This window comes from Ruditapes philippinarum, unplaced genomic scaffold (genome assembly GCF_026571515.1).
Source record: "Ruditapes philippinarum isolate M1 unplaced genomic scaffold, ASM2657151v2 ctg703_1_1_1_1, whole genome shotgun sequence".
Lineage (NCBI taxonomy): Eukaryota > Metazoa > Mollusca > Bivalvia > Venerida > Veneridae > Ruditapes > Ruditapes philippinarum.
In genome coordinates, this window is record NW_026864166.1 from 420661 (window position 1) to 437858 (window position 17198).

Sequence of the window (17198 nt, forward strand, 5' to 3'; positions counted from 1 at the left end):
ATGGCTGAATCCATTGTGGAGGCTGGTGAAGTGTCCGGGCGAATAAAGGAAATTCTGTGCCAACCGTGTTTGAACAAGGATAACCAAACGACAAAAGTTGCTGAAAAGTTTTGTTCAAGTTGTAATGAATTTCAGTGTTTGGATTGTTCCAACGTTCACTACACACACGCCTTCTTAAGAAATCATAAATTAGTGAACGCGAATGAGGCGAAAACGAAACAAGGCTCGTTTGATATGAAAGGGTTAGACCAATGTGATAAACACCGGAAAGTTCTAAAATTCTTTTGCGAAGATGATAATCAGCTCTGCTGCAGTACCTGTGCTATTGTTGAACATCGAAAATGTCACAGCGTTGTTGAAATTCTAAAGGTCGCTGAAAGATCAACCTATGGAAGTTCAACTTTAAATGCTAAATTGGAGGAAGTGAGACAGAAGGCAAACAATATCGTAGACAGCATTGTCTCATCAAAAGAGAAACTAGACGAAGATGCTAAAGAAATACCAGTAAATATCAGACGAATGCGGGACGAAGTAATGAAAATGTTTGACGAGTTGGAAATTTCCGTTGTAAAAGACGTTGAATTGTTTCAGAAAGAGACATTAGAAAAGCTGACAATTAGACAGTCACAGAACGAGAAATATCTGACTGATATAACAACGTGTCTGGAAACGATTGACAACGTGTATCAGAATGGATCTCTGGTACAACAGTTTATAGTAGAGCAGAAAATGAAGAATGACGTCAATGTTCTTCACACAAATGTAAATACAGAATGTCAAAGTTTAGAGACCGTAACTGTCACCTTTGAATTTGATGAAACATTAAAACTTCCTCCCTTGTCAGTCACTGATTATGTTCCAGGACAACTGACTCTGTCATTCTGTCTATCAGAGGTAGCAAATACTATAGTTCCTGTTAACAAAACAATGATATTAACACCAGTAAACTCCATTGATATAAAGCAGGAAAAGGATGATGTAAGAGAGCCATTTTATACAGGGATTGATTTCTTACCTGATGGTAGACTTGTTGCTGTTGATAATAAAATCATGAAATTCTTAGTTTACAATGAGAAGCTTGAGAAAGTTGCATCATATCAGTTACTTCATAAGCCACAATCTGTTGTCGTTGTGTCTGAGGAGGAAGTAGCGATAACAAGTGGACTTAAGTTAAACATTTTACGTGTTAACAAATCTAATGACTTAACTTCAGATATAACGATCAAAGTAACAACAAAATATAGCTCGATATTTATAAAAGATGATAAACATTTCGTCGGCGGGACAATTAATCATTCAACACCTGTTCGTATTATATCATCTACAGGAGAAGAGAAAGATTTCAATATCAACTTCCCGAACAAGTCATATCCTGTAAGGACAAGTGCTTGTACTTACATAAGGAACAGTGATAAAGTGGTGCTTACAGATAGACCCGAGCATACTATCTGTATATATGACGTCAAGACAAACACGAGAGTCGTGGTGAAGGATGATCAGATAAAGGATCCATGTGGTGTATCAATTGGTCCCTATGATACTATCCTAGTTTGTAGTAATGGAACAAACTCCATTGTACAGATATCACAAACAGGACAGATCTTATCATCGTACAAGATAGATATGGAATATCCGTACAGAGCATGTGTCTCACGTGATAAATCATTTCTTGCAATAACAAACTCATGTACTGGTAAGAGAAAACTACAGAAGTTTAAGATATCATATTGAAAATATGGATTTTGACATTTTTATGTTTAACAATTAAAAATCGTGATAAGTTATAAGTTTAAATAACAATATCAGAAGTTGATCATTCTTTTTAATTTATGCAAGTTTATATTCTAAAAATAAAATGTACGTCTTTGTAGTAAGAATTAAAAAGAAAGCAACGTGTTGTTTATTACTGAAATATTACAGGTAAGTCATTATCGATATTACATATAAATTCATTAATGAGTTTTAGTCTTATTATTATTTATGACATCTGACATTTTGAAATTTTCTTCCGCATTAACAGCACCTATTAACTACTTGCTTACATTCTTATATGATGAACAAAGATAACATGTATCTCATCTTAAATACTGCCATTACCATGAAATCAGCTTCTATTACATACATCATTGTTTTCATAAAGAGCAGATTCCAGACGTATCGGTACTACATACCTGAATTTGGCAAAAATTAAATGTACTTAAATACGCTAAAGTAATATTTCGTTCAACATAGCATTCTGTTTTAAAACCAATATTGAATAACTTTTTTAGAGTGTAAAATGTATAATAAATGATAAACTTTGTATTACAAATGTAATGCATCTCGATGGTTGTACAAGTCAAAATAAAATTCCTATCATGTTTATTTTCTTGTTTGTCATTGCTAACGAACAATATTAACAATATTTAAGCTCTTTTCTTGTTAAAACAGTAGATACAATGTCAGCTTTAATTAAAACTTATATCTTTCCCAATAAAGATAAAAATGAAAACTTTTAACTCCTTTTTCTCGTATTAAAGAAAGAAAGAAATCTTTATTATGTGACTGAGTATGCTAGCTGCACATCTTAGTCTTGCAGAAAAATCGCTTATCTTGTTAATTCTTTGTGTCCGGATATTTTATTTTATAATTATTATGTCGTCTTCAAAACATTTGGTTGATGGCTAGAAAAATATTTGCGAAATCGCGATTCGTTTTATTTTTGAATGGTAGAGTTAAGCAGTTTACAAAACAGTATCTTGCTGATTTTTTCTGTCTAAGTAGTTTTTTCTATATCAGTTGCATGAGGTTGATGTGTTTGTAGGACAAGTAAATTCTTTTGAACATACTTAAGTAGTTATGTTAATTATGTTGTTGTTTTTATATTTGTTTATTGATATACATTTTACATATTAACATGCTTCAATTGTATTAGCAATGAAACGCCGTTTAAACATACGTCATTGTTTGAGCATTCCTTGATTTTTAGATGTTGATTTTTAACCTAAATTTATAATCATGTTTTCTCGGGAATGGTTAATATCTTTATTTAAAATAAAGTTCTTACGATTAACTAGATTGATAGCAATAACCATCTCTTAGTACTTACTTACATTTGTACTGTGAGTAAAAAACATATCAGGTATAATATCGATCTATTTGTCAACGTAAATTAATCATGGATTCATTTGCCAAAATAACTGAAACATTAAACTTGCTGAATTCTGCCATTAACCTTTGCACTTAGAAACCTATGAGCTCAAAATGAAACTTAATGTATTTGATAAACAGGGAAGAAATTATCTAAATTAAAGCTAAAATGGTAAACCTTATTGCTATTGTCATTTGACAGTTAAAATAATAATGACATCATTTAACTTAACTCGGAAATCAAGCTTTTTTTTCCTGAATCTCTGTTTTTGACATGATGACATATACGGATATTTTACATTATTTGCATTGAATGACACACGTTTTGCTCGAAATCACTCTGTCTTAGATGATAAGTAATCTCATGAATAAATTTAGAGGCTTGTCCTTGTACCCCAAAAACATTTGCAAATGTTACTGTCTCATTGATATAATTTTACTATTATATGTTCCGCTACATCAATTTTAACTATCTTTGAATTGTAAACTAAAATGTTACTTTGTCAGTAACATCTTCCTTGAAGTCAGCCAGAAATATAACAAGATCTTTGCCAAACGTTTTATTCATTATTGATGCATGAATGCAGTTATTTGTTAATTTTTTAAATACCATAATACATTGAACTATTCAATATAAGCATTAAAATTTTATATACCAAATTATCCGGAGATCTTATTACCTTAATAAATTGATAAACAATTGTAACCTTTAAACTTTCTTTATTCTATTATTGTTCCAAGTTTGGCATGTGGTATGGCTCTGACTGACTGCTAAGTACAATGTAAAAACACTTTTTACTTAACAAATGCAAGTAGCATTATGGCAAATACAAATATAATTTATCAAATTTCTTGATATTCTTATACAAATTGATAAAATAAGCACTAGAATGCCATAGCTCGGACCAGGTTCGAGCCCTGCCAAGGACTAGGGCGTTTTTATCAAGAAATTATATACGGGACAAAGGTATAGAATGCAATTTTGTGGTATTTGGCTTTCCCATTTATATAACAGAAGAACCCCCTAAGGCATGGCCCTTGTTACTGGGTCGGGTGGGGGTTGCGTTCATTGAACGCCGCCTTTCCTTGTTGATCTTGTTTATCATATTAAAAGGATTCTTTAATAATTAATTGCTTATCCTCTGGAATGTCAGAAGGGAAAATCTTCGGATATCGACAGATATAGCGTCCGGATGTCGGAAAACTATAAACTCCGGAAATCGAGAGCTGGAGCCGGATATCGGTCTCCGTGTTCGCAAAGATGGCCGACCATCAGGTTATGGCTCATCTTCAAATATATTCATCAAGCTAAAAAGTAGCATTGCACGCCGGTTACGGACGTGTATATATATCAATACAAAATACCATTCAGGTATTTAAGAAACCCCGGAATTCGGTAGAATCAAGTATGCCGGACTCGGACATGCGTGTGAAACATAATATATATACTCGTACAACACCGGATTCGGATGCCATCATCTACCTTATCACTATATTGGAAATGTAACTACATGACAGATTGTCAAATTTGACGTCAAATACTTAAAGAACATATCTTTGATATCGATAACAATATTGATATATGATTTCTACTCTTGCATTTTGTTAAATACAAATTATCGAGTCAGTCAATGACAAGTTTAGTCTTCAGGAAAGCACGTAGCAGAAGCAGCGCCATATATGATTGCATTCAAACCGTGTTTGAGATTGCTTATGAAAATATCATTTCCTGCTCCCGAAATAATATGAACATTATCTCTGTATAAATATTTTCGATTTTCTGATATTTGTGGATATCTTATATAAGCACCACCGGTTTGAATGCAATATTTGGACAAAATAGTATTGAAACGCCGACGGGCTTTATTGAGTTTTGTATGGTTAATCTCATTGCGCCAAACCAATCTCGGTAAAATTTGAGACCATATAATTTTGATATTTGCAGCAACTGATTGTATTTCTTGTATGGTTTGAATAGCTAGCAGTTCAGTGTTATTTAACGGACTTTGTGCAATATCGTTTCCTCCGCAATGGACGACTAAATAGTTAGGTGGTATGTGCTTACCTAACAAGTCAAAAATCAAATCTTACAAATAACAAATTCGCATTCCAGGTTGGAATTTCCAAAATATGTCAACCCCTGGTAATTGGAAATTCACATTTTGTGTATGATAGAAGGCCCGATCATCCAAACTTGTATGTTAATTATAATTTCAATAGATTGACCTTTATAAACTGATATAGGTTTTTTGAGCGTTTGACCCCCAACGTCCAAAAGTACGAATATCATTCCCCGGGATCCCTTTATTTTTCAATATGTTACTCCTCCTATTCTAAAGGGGTGAGTTTGGAAAAATTATTTTTGTGACTTAACAATTAGAGTGCTTTTCGGAGAATTTGCCTAAACTGATACTGTGCCAAAGGCTAAGCATGGCACAAGTATTGACCATATATATTTGGTCTAATCGTAGCATAATATAAAAGAGCATCTTTTAGCAAAGCCATATCCTGAGAAAATATACACGTATTGTGGCTCCATTCCTGAATTGGTCAGTTTTTGACAAAGCTAAATACAGTTGTACATAGTTTGGAAAGATTGTTAGATTTTTATATCTAAAATCTAACTCACTAACTCTTAATAACCCGAACCTTTGTTGTTAAAGTCAAAGCAAGGCTTACTGTACAAGTCTAAAGAATGGTTGTTTGTCATGGCTAGAAACCATAACTCGGCATCAACCGATGACCATTTTGTACTTGAATGTTGTGCTATTTATAACGAAAAAGCCGATCATATTTTCCCCATCCAGCCGGGTTTAATTTTGACGCTGACCTGATTGTGTACATGTGTTACAATATTGTATTAGATCTCTTGCTAAGAATGGATTTTTGATGAGAATGATACTCATATATATCATAAAAGCATCTGTCAAGGGACAATATGTCTTGCTTTTTCGTTGATTGGGTTACATGCAGTTGACCATTTATAAATTTAATTATTTGAGGTTTGGTCTCTTGCTTATCTAATAAGGAGCAACATTCTACATATTCGCCTTTCCATATTTTTTTTTAACGACTGACTTATATGAATAGAAATAATGTACAAACAGAAGTCATAAAATTATTACCTGCCATTTGCAAGGTAGTCTAATGGCGACCCCCTGCAATTATCGACACCCGCCCCTAACTTAGTTCCGTTTACTATCATTTAGTCTATGCTTTATATGACGTGTACAAATATACATGACGTCAATTATTTTTCACTACCGCGTTCTTTTGAACTCCAAACTGATTCTGTATCGAACGTTTGTTACTATTGATAAGCTTCTTACTGGGCGAGTTTAATAAGGTAGATGTATCATTTATTTCACATCCAAATGCACTAAAATTGTGTTTGCTTACTGATATTTTGTTATAAAGTCATTGTAAACATCCACAGCTTCCATTCGGCTCCATTTTGATAATCTCTAACAAACCTGCAGTTGATCACGTGGGGGTCGATAATAGAAGATAAAAAAAATATGCTTTCTGCATTTATCGACCCCCTCCTCTTATTTTTTCTTTGAATTCCTAATCAGTTACAAATTATTTATCATTTAGTGATTAACCTGTCCGTGCTCTGTCTTTGCCCTGTCCTGTTTTTGTTTGGGGTTCGCCTTGGTACCTTGTTGCTGGGTCATGGGGGGTGGGGGATTGCGTTCATTGAACGCCGCCTTTCCTTGTTGATCTTGTTTATCATATTTTAAGACTATATTTTGTATATATACTGAGGTAAAATTACAAAATAAATGTTTAAAATACTTCAAACTTTGGTTTCAAGATTATATTATTTACGAACAAATAGATATGGCATTGTCATCTGTATTAATTTACGGCCGAATCAAGTGTGTGTCGTTATCGTCTCTATCTTTTACACTGCATCTAAAGCATGTCAGTATTTTGTGTATATCACCACCCCTTCTTCTATTACAGATATGTCGTCCCAGATTAAGTAAAGAAAAGGGTAAAATACAAGCCAGAGCAAATAGCCATGACCATACATATGATAAAAACTAGAACCATGAGCAAAGAATTGGCTACAAAAACATACGGTGTACCTAAAACCACCTTACTTGACAAGTTAAGTGGTTGTGGCTCCAACAAGGCCTAGGAAGCAGCCGAAGAGATGACCTTATGTTTCGCTTATGCATGAAATCGGTTACCCGGTTACAAGGAAAGAACTCCTTAGAGAAGTAAAGATAATACTTGACATTGATGGAAGAAAAACGTCTTTTAAAGATAACTTACCTAGGAAGGACTGGTTTTCAAAATTTCAGAAACGCCATCCTGAAGTTTCTATGAGGAAACCCATGTCCCTATGCCATGAACGAGCCTCTATTTCTTTTTCTATGATAAATGTTTGGTTTGAGGGTGTATTTGCCTTCTTAAAGACTACCAAGCCATGTTGAAAAATCCAAGAAGGGTTTTCAACGCTGACGAGTCTGGGTTTCCTTTAGCCGTCAAGTCAGGTCGTGTGATTGCCCCTTTGGGAGCACGTCACGTGTACCAAGTTGTAACAAATACAAAAACCCAGATTACAGTGATGGTCTCATTCAATGCATTTGGGAAAGATGTTCCTCCAATGATTTTATTCCCAGGGGAAAGACTTAGGAATGTTGGACTGTCTGGTTTTCCTGAAGCAACTTATGCCAAACCCCTAATGGTTGGATGGACTCAGAAACATTTGTCGAATTTCTAAAGCTTCTGTTTTCCTTTGCAAAGGAAAAAGAAATCACATTTCCCATCATTCTTTTTGTTGACGGGCATTCAACCCATATGTCACTGCCTGCAGCACAATTTTGCCACGATAATAAAATTATTTTGTATTGTCTGTTGCCAAACGCAACCCATGTGCTGCAGGCCTGTGACATTGGTCTCTTTTCACCTTTGAAATAGCATGGCAAGCTACTGTCACAGCCTGGCAGCTTGAGCATATAGGCCAAGCTTTGTCAAAAAACCAGTTTCCAGGAATATTTCGGCAAACTTGGTTCAAAGTTGCAAATTTCGAAAATGCATGTCATGCTTTCCGACAGTCTGGGCTTTTTACCTTAACTCCCAATGGCATAGACAACACTAAACTGGGTCCCTAAAAAATGGTTGTTCGAGAGATTGTGCCACAGGAAAACCAAACAGCTAATAATGAAAGGGAGTCAAATGTACCCTCAACAAGTAGCAGTGAAAATACCGTAAATGATCCTAGCATTTCTGAAAAAGAAAATTGTAATAAACATGTAAATTTGTCTCAGTCTGAGATTGCTAAGACAACTTCATGTTTAGCAGCTACTTGTAGTGTCGGCACTTTGCTATCACAGTCTATAGCTAGTGTATCTGTCTTATCTGTCTCTTGTACACTGTCTATGTCTGATACGTCTGTCACAGTCAGTACTGCAATGTCTCTATTTACAAAAGACAGTGTTTCCCAAAGTAATTCGAAAACTTCTGTTAAAGACCAAATTATGTGTCTCCTGCATTTCATCACCTCAGTATCCATGAGCCAGGAAAAAACAACGCACTACACTTCGCCAGAAACTACCCAAGGCAATTTCTGGTTCAGTGGCGTTACAAATGCTTAAGGACAGAGAAAAACAAGAACAAGAACGAGAAATGAAAAAGAAACAAAAATAGGAAGAAAAGGCTAAAAAATTAAAGGAAAGAGAAATTAAAAAGAAACTAAAAGAAATGAAAAATAAATCAAAGAAAAGAACTGTAAGTGATGAAAGTTCATCTGATTCTGACACTGAAATACACTATATGGACAGTGATGATTTAGAAGAGTCCTTTGATGATGACCTGGCAGGGTCCTGCCATGGGTGCCAAATAAGTACGGGGGATCCAAATGAATGGATAGGATGTTATGACTGTGCCCGTTGGTGGCATATTGCATGTACTGACAATCCCAATGTTCAGGGTCTTTCTCATTATGAGTTGCAGGAGATGCCATTTAAATGTTCAAAGTGTTGAACAGTCCTAGGTTTAAATAAGCGTAGAAACATGAAGTTGTGAAAGAGATTGTATAATAAAAGGCATCTGGTTTTGTTATTCCAAAACATTAAATCTGACATTGTTTAATTCTTGTTGTTCTGTCCAGGGTTTGAATATTGATATATGTTATATAAATTACAATGTAATGATAAATTCAACACAATGGACTATTAAATAAACTATGAGCATGTTTACCTTTTTATTCAGTGAAATCCGTGTTATTTGTGGTAAGAGGCCGATAATGGCAGATCAACATCATTCGTAAATGTTTTAGACTAATTCATCCCATTGTTTGTTACAAACCTTCTGATTGGCTTAAAACAGCCAATGAAAATAAACCTTCTTTGTATGGTAGGTATCGTGCCCACTAATTGCAATAAAATGTCAAGGTGTTATTTTATGTGCTAAGAGGTCGATAATAGCCTGTCTTGCTCTACTGAATAAGTATTCATAATGAAAATAAGAGATAATTTATCTAGACCTAGTTTTCCTATGCGCTATTAACAATGTCCATAACAAATTATTTTAGCTCTATATACACATTTTAAATGAAATATTAATTCTTGTTAATACCGTAAATTGACTTGTAAAGTGTCCCTTTTCCCTTTAATTCCCTTATGGGCCTGTTTTTGTTTATATTATTTCACATTACATGTCCCGCCCCTTTCGCCCTTGTGTCTACTCCAGGTACTTGTTTGGTACCTTCTGGGTTTCCTGCTTGGGTGTGTCCGGGGGCGGCGTCCTGTGAACGTTGCCTTTGCCTTGTTGATCTTTATTCTTGTTATTTTATATTCAAATAAAAAGATGCACAGACGCTTGGGGGTCAGATCCTGTCCCTCAACGTGATACGCCCCTGTAAACACTTTCATATATGTAAAAGTTGTTTGAAAACCATTTTTATCGTTGTAATAGATGTCCCATTAGTGTTTAAATATTAAAATAGTTTTGATAGAGTGTTTACAGAGGCGTATCACGTTGGGGGCAGGATCTGACCCCCAGGCGTCTGTAAAACAATGGTAAAATAATTAAAATCAGTTGTTAAAGTATTTTTGTAAGAACACTAAAAACGTGACCTGCTTCGCCTAAATCCAATGCAGAGAGAATGTATTCACGCGCCTTCTTGATGACGTCCTAATTTATGACGTAGATACAGCGTGGTCAGAACCTACATGCCCTGAAGAGTTGCCTCCCATAAGACTCCGGATAAAGTCAGATATTTAAAGACTTGCTTGAAATATCTGTACTTATATAAGGTAAATTCATTAGTCACTTAAGTGGCATGACAGTTTCGCATAAACGTCGGTACCGTCTTTTTTCTAAGGTTCTGAATGACCGGGTCACGTGAATCAGAGGGCGGAGCAATCTCTGGCGTAATGTCAATTGTATGAAAAGAGGGAATAGTGAACCATTTTTTATACCCGCTATCACCGGAATAATTTTTGTTAAACAATGAAAAAATATATGAAGTCTTCACATGTGTTGTAATACGTGTATTTTAAACAAAAATATCATCGAAATTTTTGTAACTGCTAACATTTTAAAATGATTTGACAAGTTAACATTATGAAGCAGTGAATATCTTCATATCCATTATTATACCTTGTTTAGACTGACGTATATCATATATCAAAGTTAACGAAATAGAAGCCTGTGTAGAAATTAACACGATACAAAAATTATCATTGGATATGTTTCATAATTCCTGCCGAGTTATATTTCATAGGTAGTATAATAATGCATGAGGCAGTTGTGAATAAAAGGAGAGCCTTGTATTATTTTACTTCCATACCTTGGGCGCGTGGCCGAGTGGTTAAGGTCGTTGACTTCAAACTACTTGCCCTCACCGCCGTGGGTTCGAATCCCGACAAAGACTTCGGATTCTTTCATTGAGCAAGCTATCCAGCTAGCTTACGCAGCGTCGTCAATTCTACTAAGGTGCACGCTCGTGCCTGAAATAATGTACGGAAAGTCGGGAAATAAAGCTGGAACGTCGGCATATGACCTATACTGTGTCGGTGTGACGTAAAACACAAACAAACAAACAAACTAACTAAATAACTAACTAACATTGAAAATTGAATAACTAATACTAGTGCATATAAGTCTAAACTACTAACAAAAAGATGTGTAGCAGGTTTATGTCAGCCAACAGCATGTTCGTTTACCAAACTTTCGTCAGAATCTGAAGTGAAAGTAAGGTGTCCAAGATGGCGTCAAAAATGGCCGTGAAATCCGTTAATAATATTCTAGAATATTCATGTTGGATAACTTCTCGTCAAAATCAAAGTTATATGCAACTTGAACGTATTTGCACATCAACAACGCCTGGAATTAGCATTTCATATTTGATTCCTTAACGAGGTTTCACTATCTTTGTATTCCAAAAATTAATATCCGATATCCGACTTACAATGCAAAAGCTATGGTCGTTCAAATGTTGATCAAATCTATTTCAAATTCATTAAACAAAATAAGTATCAAATTATAGGCTAGCGGTACATTTCCTAAAAAAATAGCTAATTATTATTTACAGGGATCCTCTTGGTTTTGATAGTTATCAGGGGACTAATTAAATAAACCCCATCTAATTCCGCGCTTAGAAAAATGTCGTTGTCAAATAGAAAACAGAAATATAAAAAAAAATATTATTTTTTTATTTCAAACGTTTATCCATAAACGTCATTATGCTAAGTACGAGGGTTGTCCCAAAATATGGTAGACAAAGTATGTAACTCAATCAATTATAATACAATAGAGTCCTCCAGCTAGGGAAAAGTCAATACACTTTTTATGTGTGTCTATGCGAAATAAAATCAAAATACCTCCAAAATTGACCAAGTTATCAATATTTAAAGAATGCTACCTATACATACCCGGCGCACGTCGTCATAAACGTCTATCATGACGTTATAAGATTTTTTGAAATGTTTTTCAAAGTATTCACCATGTTTCGCTATGCACTGTTAGTGTGGGGCGACCCATTTATCATAAACGGTTTCAAAACAGTCCTGTTTCAATGTACTCAACACTCGCAGAGTTGAGTTTCCTGACGGAGTTCGCTGAAGTTTTCGAACATGTGACCTCGTAATTGTGATTTCAAATAAAGAAACACTGCAAAATCTTAGGGCGTACGGAAGTCTCTGAAAACCTATCATCTAGTTCAATCTGTGTCTCCTGAGATCTATGGTAAGGAGTATTATCTTGATAAAATATAATGTTCTCCATGTTGTCAATTAACGCTGGACGCTTCTTCAACTTAACACAGTATTCAATGAGATTGCGTTGCGCCGCATTTTCATCTGACGTCGCCATTTTGGTCATTTTCAAAATAGCACTGCTGTTACGTATTATGCTACAGACTTTTTTCAAATTAACGTTACATAAACGTCTGTTGGTGATATGACGTAAAAATGAATGACGTAATTCCACATGAATGAATTTTCCATAATTATTATTATGCTAGAAGTTAAAGGCATTATTTTAAGAAGCATGCTCTCAACATTGACTAATATTTTATTGTGCTCCAGGTATGTTGTACTGTTAAATATAAAACCCTGATAAAAAGCGTGACCTAACATATTGGCTATTGACTTTAAGTAGGTAAATTAACAAATGACCAAGGAAGATATCTAGTAAATTTTATTAAGTTATGACGTCAGGTTGAATAGAAAATAATGTAGTCTACGACATTTTGGGACAGCCCTCGTACAAGAAGGAACACTTCGTTTTCTATATCTTTACATTTCAATTGATGTTTTAGAACAGTTATAATATTGTTTTAATTCAATTTAAAGTTTGGTATTGGTGCTAACATCTTGTGATGTGTTTCTTTAGATTATATGTAAATAACAGCTCTTGTATTAATTTAAAAACAAATAAAACATTATTGGAATCAAAATGAACAAGCATAAATCTTTTAAAAAATGATGATATTAGTTAAAATCTTTAAATTAAGGGGACGAATTTAAAGTGACATTCTCACATATTTATGATACACTTTTTAGTTATAATAATGTTAATATAGTTAATGGCAATATATGACAGATGTTGAGAAAAGTAACAACCCGGAGATAAATTTTAGCTTTATTTCTCAACGTTTCTGATCATTCTTTACATCAGTTATAAATGTGATGATGTTCAAAAAGGTTGGTATATCCTGCAACCATTACAATTTAAAGAATGAGGTATGCCAATCTTAGGAAGCAGGACACGCAAACAGCAATCATTGACATGTCTTGACGCATTTTATAATTACGACACATTCGTAAGTGCATTGAAAGAGGATCATTATTTCTGCTAAGATTAAGGTCGTTCTCCTGACGACTGCTTCACTTTTGTACAGTGCACAATACATCAATATCTCATGAGATAAAAAAAACCCGATTCAACACCTACAGATGAACTTTTTCTTTATGATATTTTAATCACCGGGATTGCTTTTGAACATTGTGAGAGAAAGTGCTGTGAAATATATTTTGTCACCAAAAGAAAAGTTTTCCTGTCAAAGAGAACCGTTTTCTTTCTTTCCCTTCTCAAGTAAATTTGATTTTCGCATAACGCATTAGATGCAATCAGTCAAAACGGCTATGTTTATACCAAATTAATTTGTTTCTCTCCTAATTATGCATGAAGAATAATTCCAAATTCAAAATTATAATCATTCGATGCACATAATAACTAACTTTGTTTCACAAAAAAGTAAAAGTGAAAAATAACTTGTTTATACTATTTTGCCTCAATTTTATAAAATGAAGTTCAATTACATGTTACATTTAAGTAGTGTATAATTATTAAAAAGAAAATGACCATTTGCAGAGTTAGAATTATGTGTTCATGTGTCTAGGTGAAGGTCAATTATGTAAAGTATCACTTGTGTAACAATTACAATATCATGTGATCAAGATGATTAAAATAACATATTTTATCTTTTTTCAGTATAAGAACTAACGTTAAACAGAAAAATTTATTTTAAAATATTCACATTGTACATTGAGTTAATAAATTTTCATGTAATTACAATCATCATTAGTTAGTCTATAAATCATATAAATTGCAAATTAGAAGCCAAGAAAGTTTCATTTTCTCTTAATAGTCATAATCTCAGTCTCAGAATGTCACATTTCTCTGTAAACAGAAATTTTCGCAATTTTAAGGCCAAGAATATAACATTTCTCTCTTATTAGTAATATCTGCCATGTAATGGGATTTATGTAAATTTCTTAACATGATGATATGCCATTTAATGACTTACATTGTAACACCCGTCACTTGAACTTCATATACGACAATTGTTTGATAATATCTCGACAATCGTTATCGAGAACAGATTCATGTAAGCTACATGAAAAGAAAAATAATACATCTACTCACGTAACATTTGTTGATTATTACTTTTTGGTAAAATAAAAATACGAGATGCAATACTAGCTCCAAAATAGCGGTGAGAATTGTCTTATACTAGTGTTTAAATATTGCCTGTAAGAGTCAAGTAAATCAGAAGATTGTATTAACAGAAACATAATTATATGTGTTCATCGCTAAGTTATTGTGACAGAAACAAATATGATATAAAATAGAGAAAATCTGAATCCCTAAAGAACGTTCAAAACGACTGAATTGAAAATGTAACAGGCTCGATTTGATTGAACCTGTTCATGGACGATACTGAAAAGTTCAAGTTACCCTTAACGCCCCTAGCACCGGCTAAAGCAGAATTTAACATTTTATCATGGTTATCAAGCCTTCAAAATAGTAAGATAAAATATCAAAAGTTTCGTAAATATCATTAAAACAGTTTAAAAGAATATTGAGGAAGTAAACTGGTAAAATATAATCAATACAAAGACAATGTACAACAATATATGTATCAACCACAAAAAAACACTAGCTTTACCTTTTCAACCTTCGCAATGAGATCATAAATTCTTTTCCTTTGTTTTTCCATCATTCTAAAGAATTTTCTTCATTTCAATATAAAATCATAATGAAATTAATATCTTTACAAAACTATTTAATAAAAGATAAGCCAACGCATCAATGAAATTCATTTTCATATGAAGTTATAGCCTTTTACAGGAAAAAAGAAAACATCGATGCACAGGTGATATGTTTAAAACGCATGTAGTTTTATATGAGGTCAAACAGTTCAATGCAATGCTATGATAGCACATTGTGAATACATATTTCGTGCATTTTAATTGCATTCAAATGTTTTTAAAATGCTAGATGTTTTCTCAGTGAAATGAAATGAAAAAAATGTCACAAGACCGTTTATACTACCAATGCTATCTTGCATTTTGAAAAAAATGTTCACAATCCTTGCATTAGGTATTAAAATCAAACAACTGTTTACCTGTTTGTAAACTTAAATGGACGAGACCCTTAAAATTAAAGAAAAGAAATAGAATGGAACATATCTTTTTCACGACATAAATGTACCATGTTTTCATCAGCATACTTTGCACAAACGAATATGTATACACCTTTTTATACACCGGTAAGATATATTGAAAGATACTCACAAATAATGATCTTGCAACACTAGCTTAGAGCACTGTCTTTGAGATTTTGTATGTATTTTTTTTATCTTTCTAAACTCATCAAATTTAATCGTCAAAGATATTCCTTGTCTAGTTATACAATTATAGACCAATTATGTCAAAAGTTCAGGATGGTTCACGAATATGTACAAACAAAAATGTATTTGTCGTTTCCGAAGAAGTTCTTTGATAAAAATTACTGCGTGGAATAGTGCTGTTTCGAGAAATCATAAATTATGGCGACAATAGACGTCTGGTATAAATTCTATAATAGATTACACTATCAATTATGTAAAGGAGACCATTCATCACATGCTGACTGTATAAAATCAATTCAAGAGCCCTGCTATGTCTTAACATTCAGCCAAAAGTCACTATTACGCTAGAACAAAAAGTACCTTGAATAAGATTTATTAATTCAAAGCAGAGCGGTACAAAAAAATTTATAGTTTGAAATGCAAACAGTCTATTTATAGGAATACGACATTTCCCAAACAAGTTAAATTAAAACAAAAATGCACCATTCTTATTTCCTGAACCATATCATCCTTTTTTCTCTCCTTTCTATTTGCTAAACACATTATTGTACAAGTATAAGTAAGTAAATGTTTCATAGGCCAGACTCCACAGCCTTCTTTAATAGCGGAACTCATATAAAATCTTATGCTTCAAAGACTTGTAAGGGCGATATTTCTGAGTATGGTGATAATTATTGAACATCAAGCCCGTAAATCAATGCTTTTTGAATACCAATAAGTTGGTATAATTGCTTTTATCTATCCAAAGTATTACCTTCAGAGACAATATCATTATATTATATAGTTTTCTGAAACGAATTAAACATCTTTTGATTATGGACTGCATACCGTCAGATGCATATTATGCCTCAGAAATCAATGATTTCAAAAAAGCTTTTGAGAAATAGAATAGATTGCACTTCGTAGGCTTAATGGGCCTTTAATGGTGAAGAAATAATAAAGCCCGAGTAGACCATTAAATAAATAAAAATGATAAAAACATTCAATAAAACACATCTGATATCTTTTGAGATAAAATGTTTACGACAGAGCTGTCAGGTTATTACTTTAAATTTAAGATATTCCTTCGTTGTCCTTTACAAATACGCACACATTAATGAGGATAAAAAGGCGAACATGCGTAAATATTGTCACACATGATATTTCTGCGTAAAATAAATCTTAATTATAAAAAAAGCGCATCCATACTAACATTGTTGGCGAGTCAAAGAAATAGGTAAACCGTTCTTGTTTGAGATATGTGATAGATGGAATATTATATATTCTTGTAGATTCAATACTGAATTTATTTAGATATTAGAATTAAACAATATTATGCTCACCAAAGACTCGCGGACGAATTTGTCATTGTTCGGTAAATTATATTTGTTTAGAAAGTAAACCCGTTCATTTAGTCTATTTTTGGATCTTTTTTACTAAAAAAAATATTTTACAGAAACGGCTAAAAATAAAACTTCATTTCATTAAAACAGGT

At 33.3% G+C, this 17198-nt stretch overlaps 1 protein-coding gene across 1 annotated transcript; it reads left to right on the plus strand.

Moving 5' to 3' along the window:
* On the plus strand, positions 1–7864 carry LOC132724685 (uncharacterized). Its single transcript, XM_060709616.1, has 2 exons — positions 1–1693; positions 7557–7864. The coding sequence occupies exons 1-2, from the start codon at positions 1–3 to the stop codon at positions 7862–7864; spliced, it is 2001 nt and encodes a 666-aa protein (XP_060565599.1).
* Positions 7865–17198: the final 9334 nt, after the last annotated feature.

What these genes read in the sequence shown, in the direction of transcription:
- LOC132724685 (XM_060709616.1), top strand. Translation starts at nt 1, where the DNA reads ATGGCTGAATCCATTGTGGAGGCTGGTGAAGTGTCCGGGCGAATAAAG. An exon ending in AATAACAAACTCATGTACTG is followed by an intron (nt 1,694 to 7,556) that starts GTAAGAGAAAAC and finishes GCCTTCTTAAAG; the next exon opens with ACTACCAAGCCATGTTGAAA.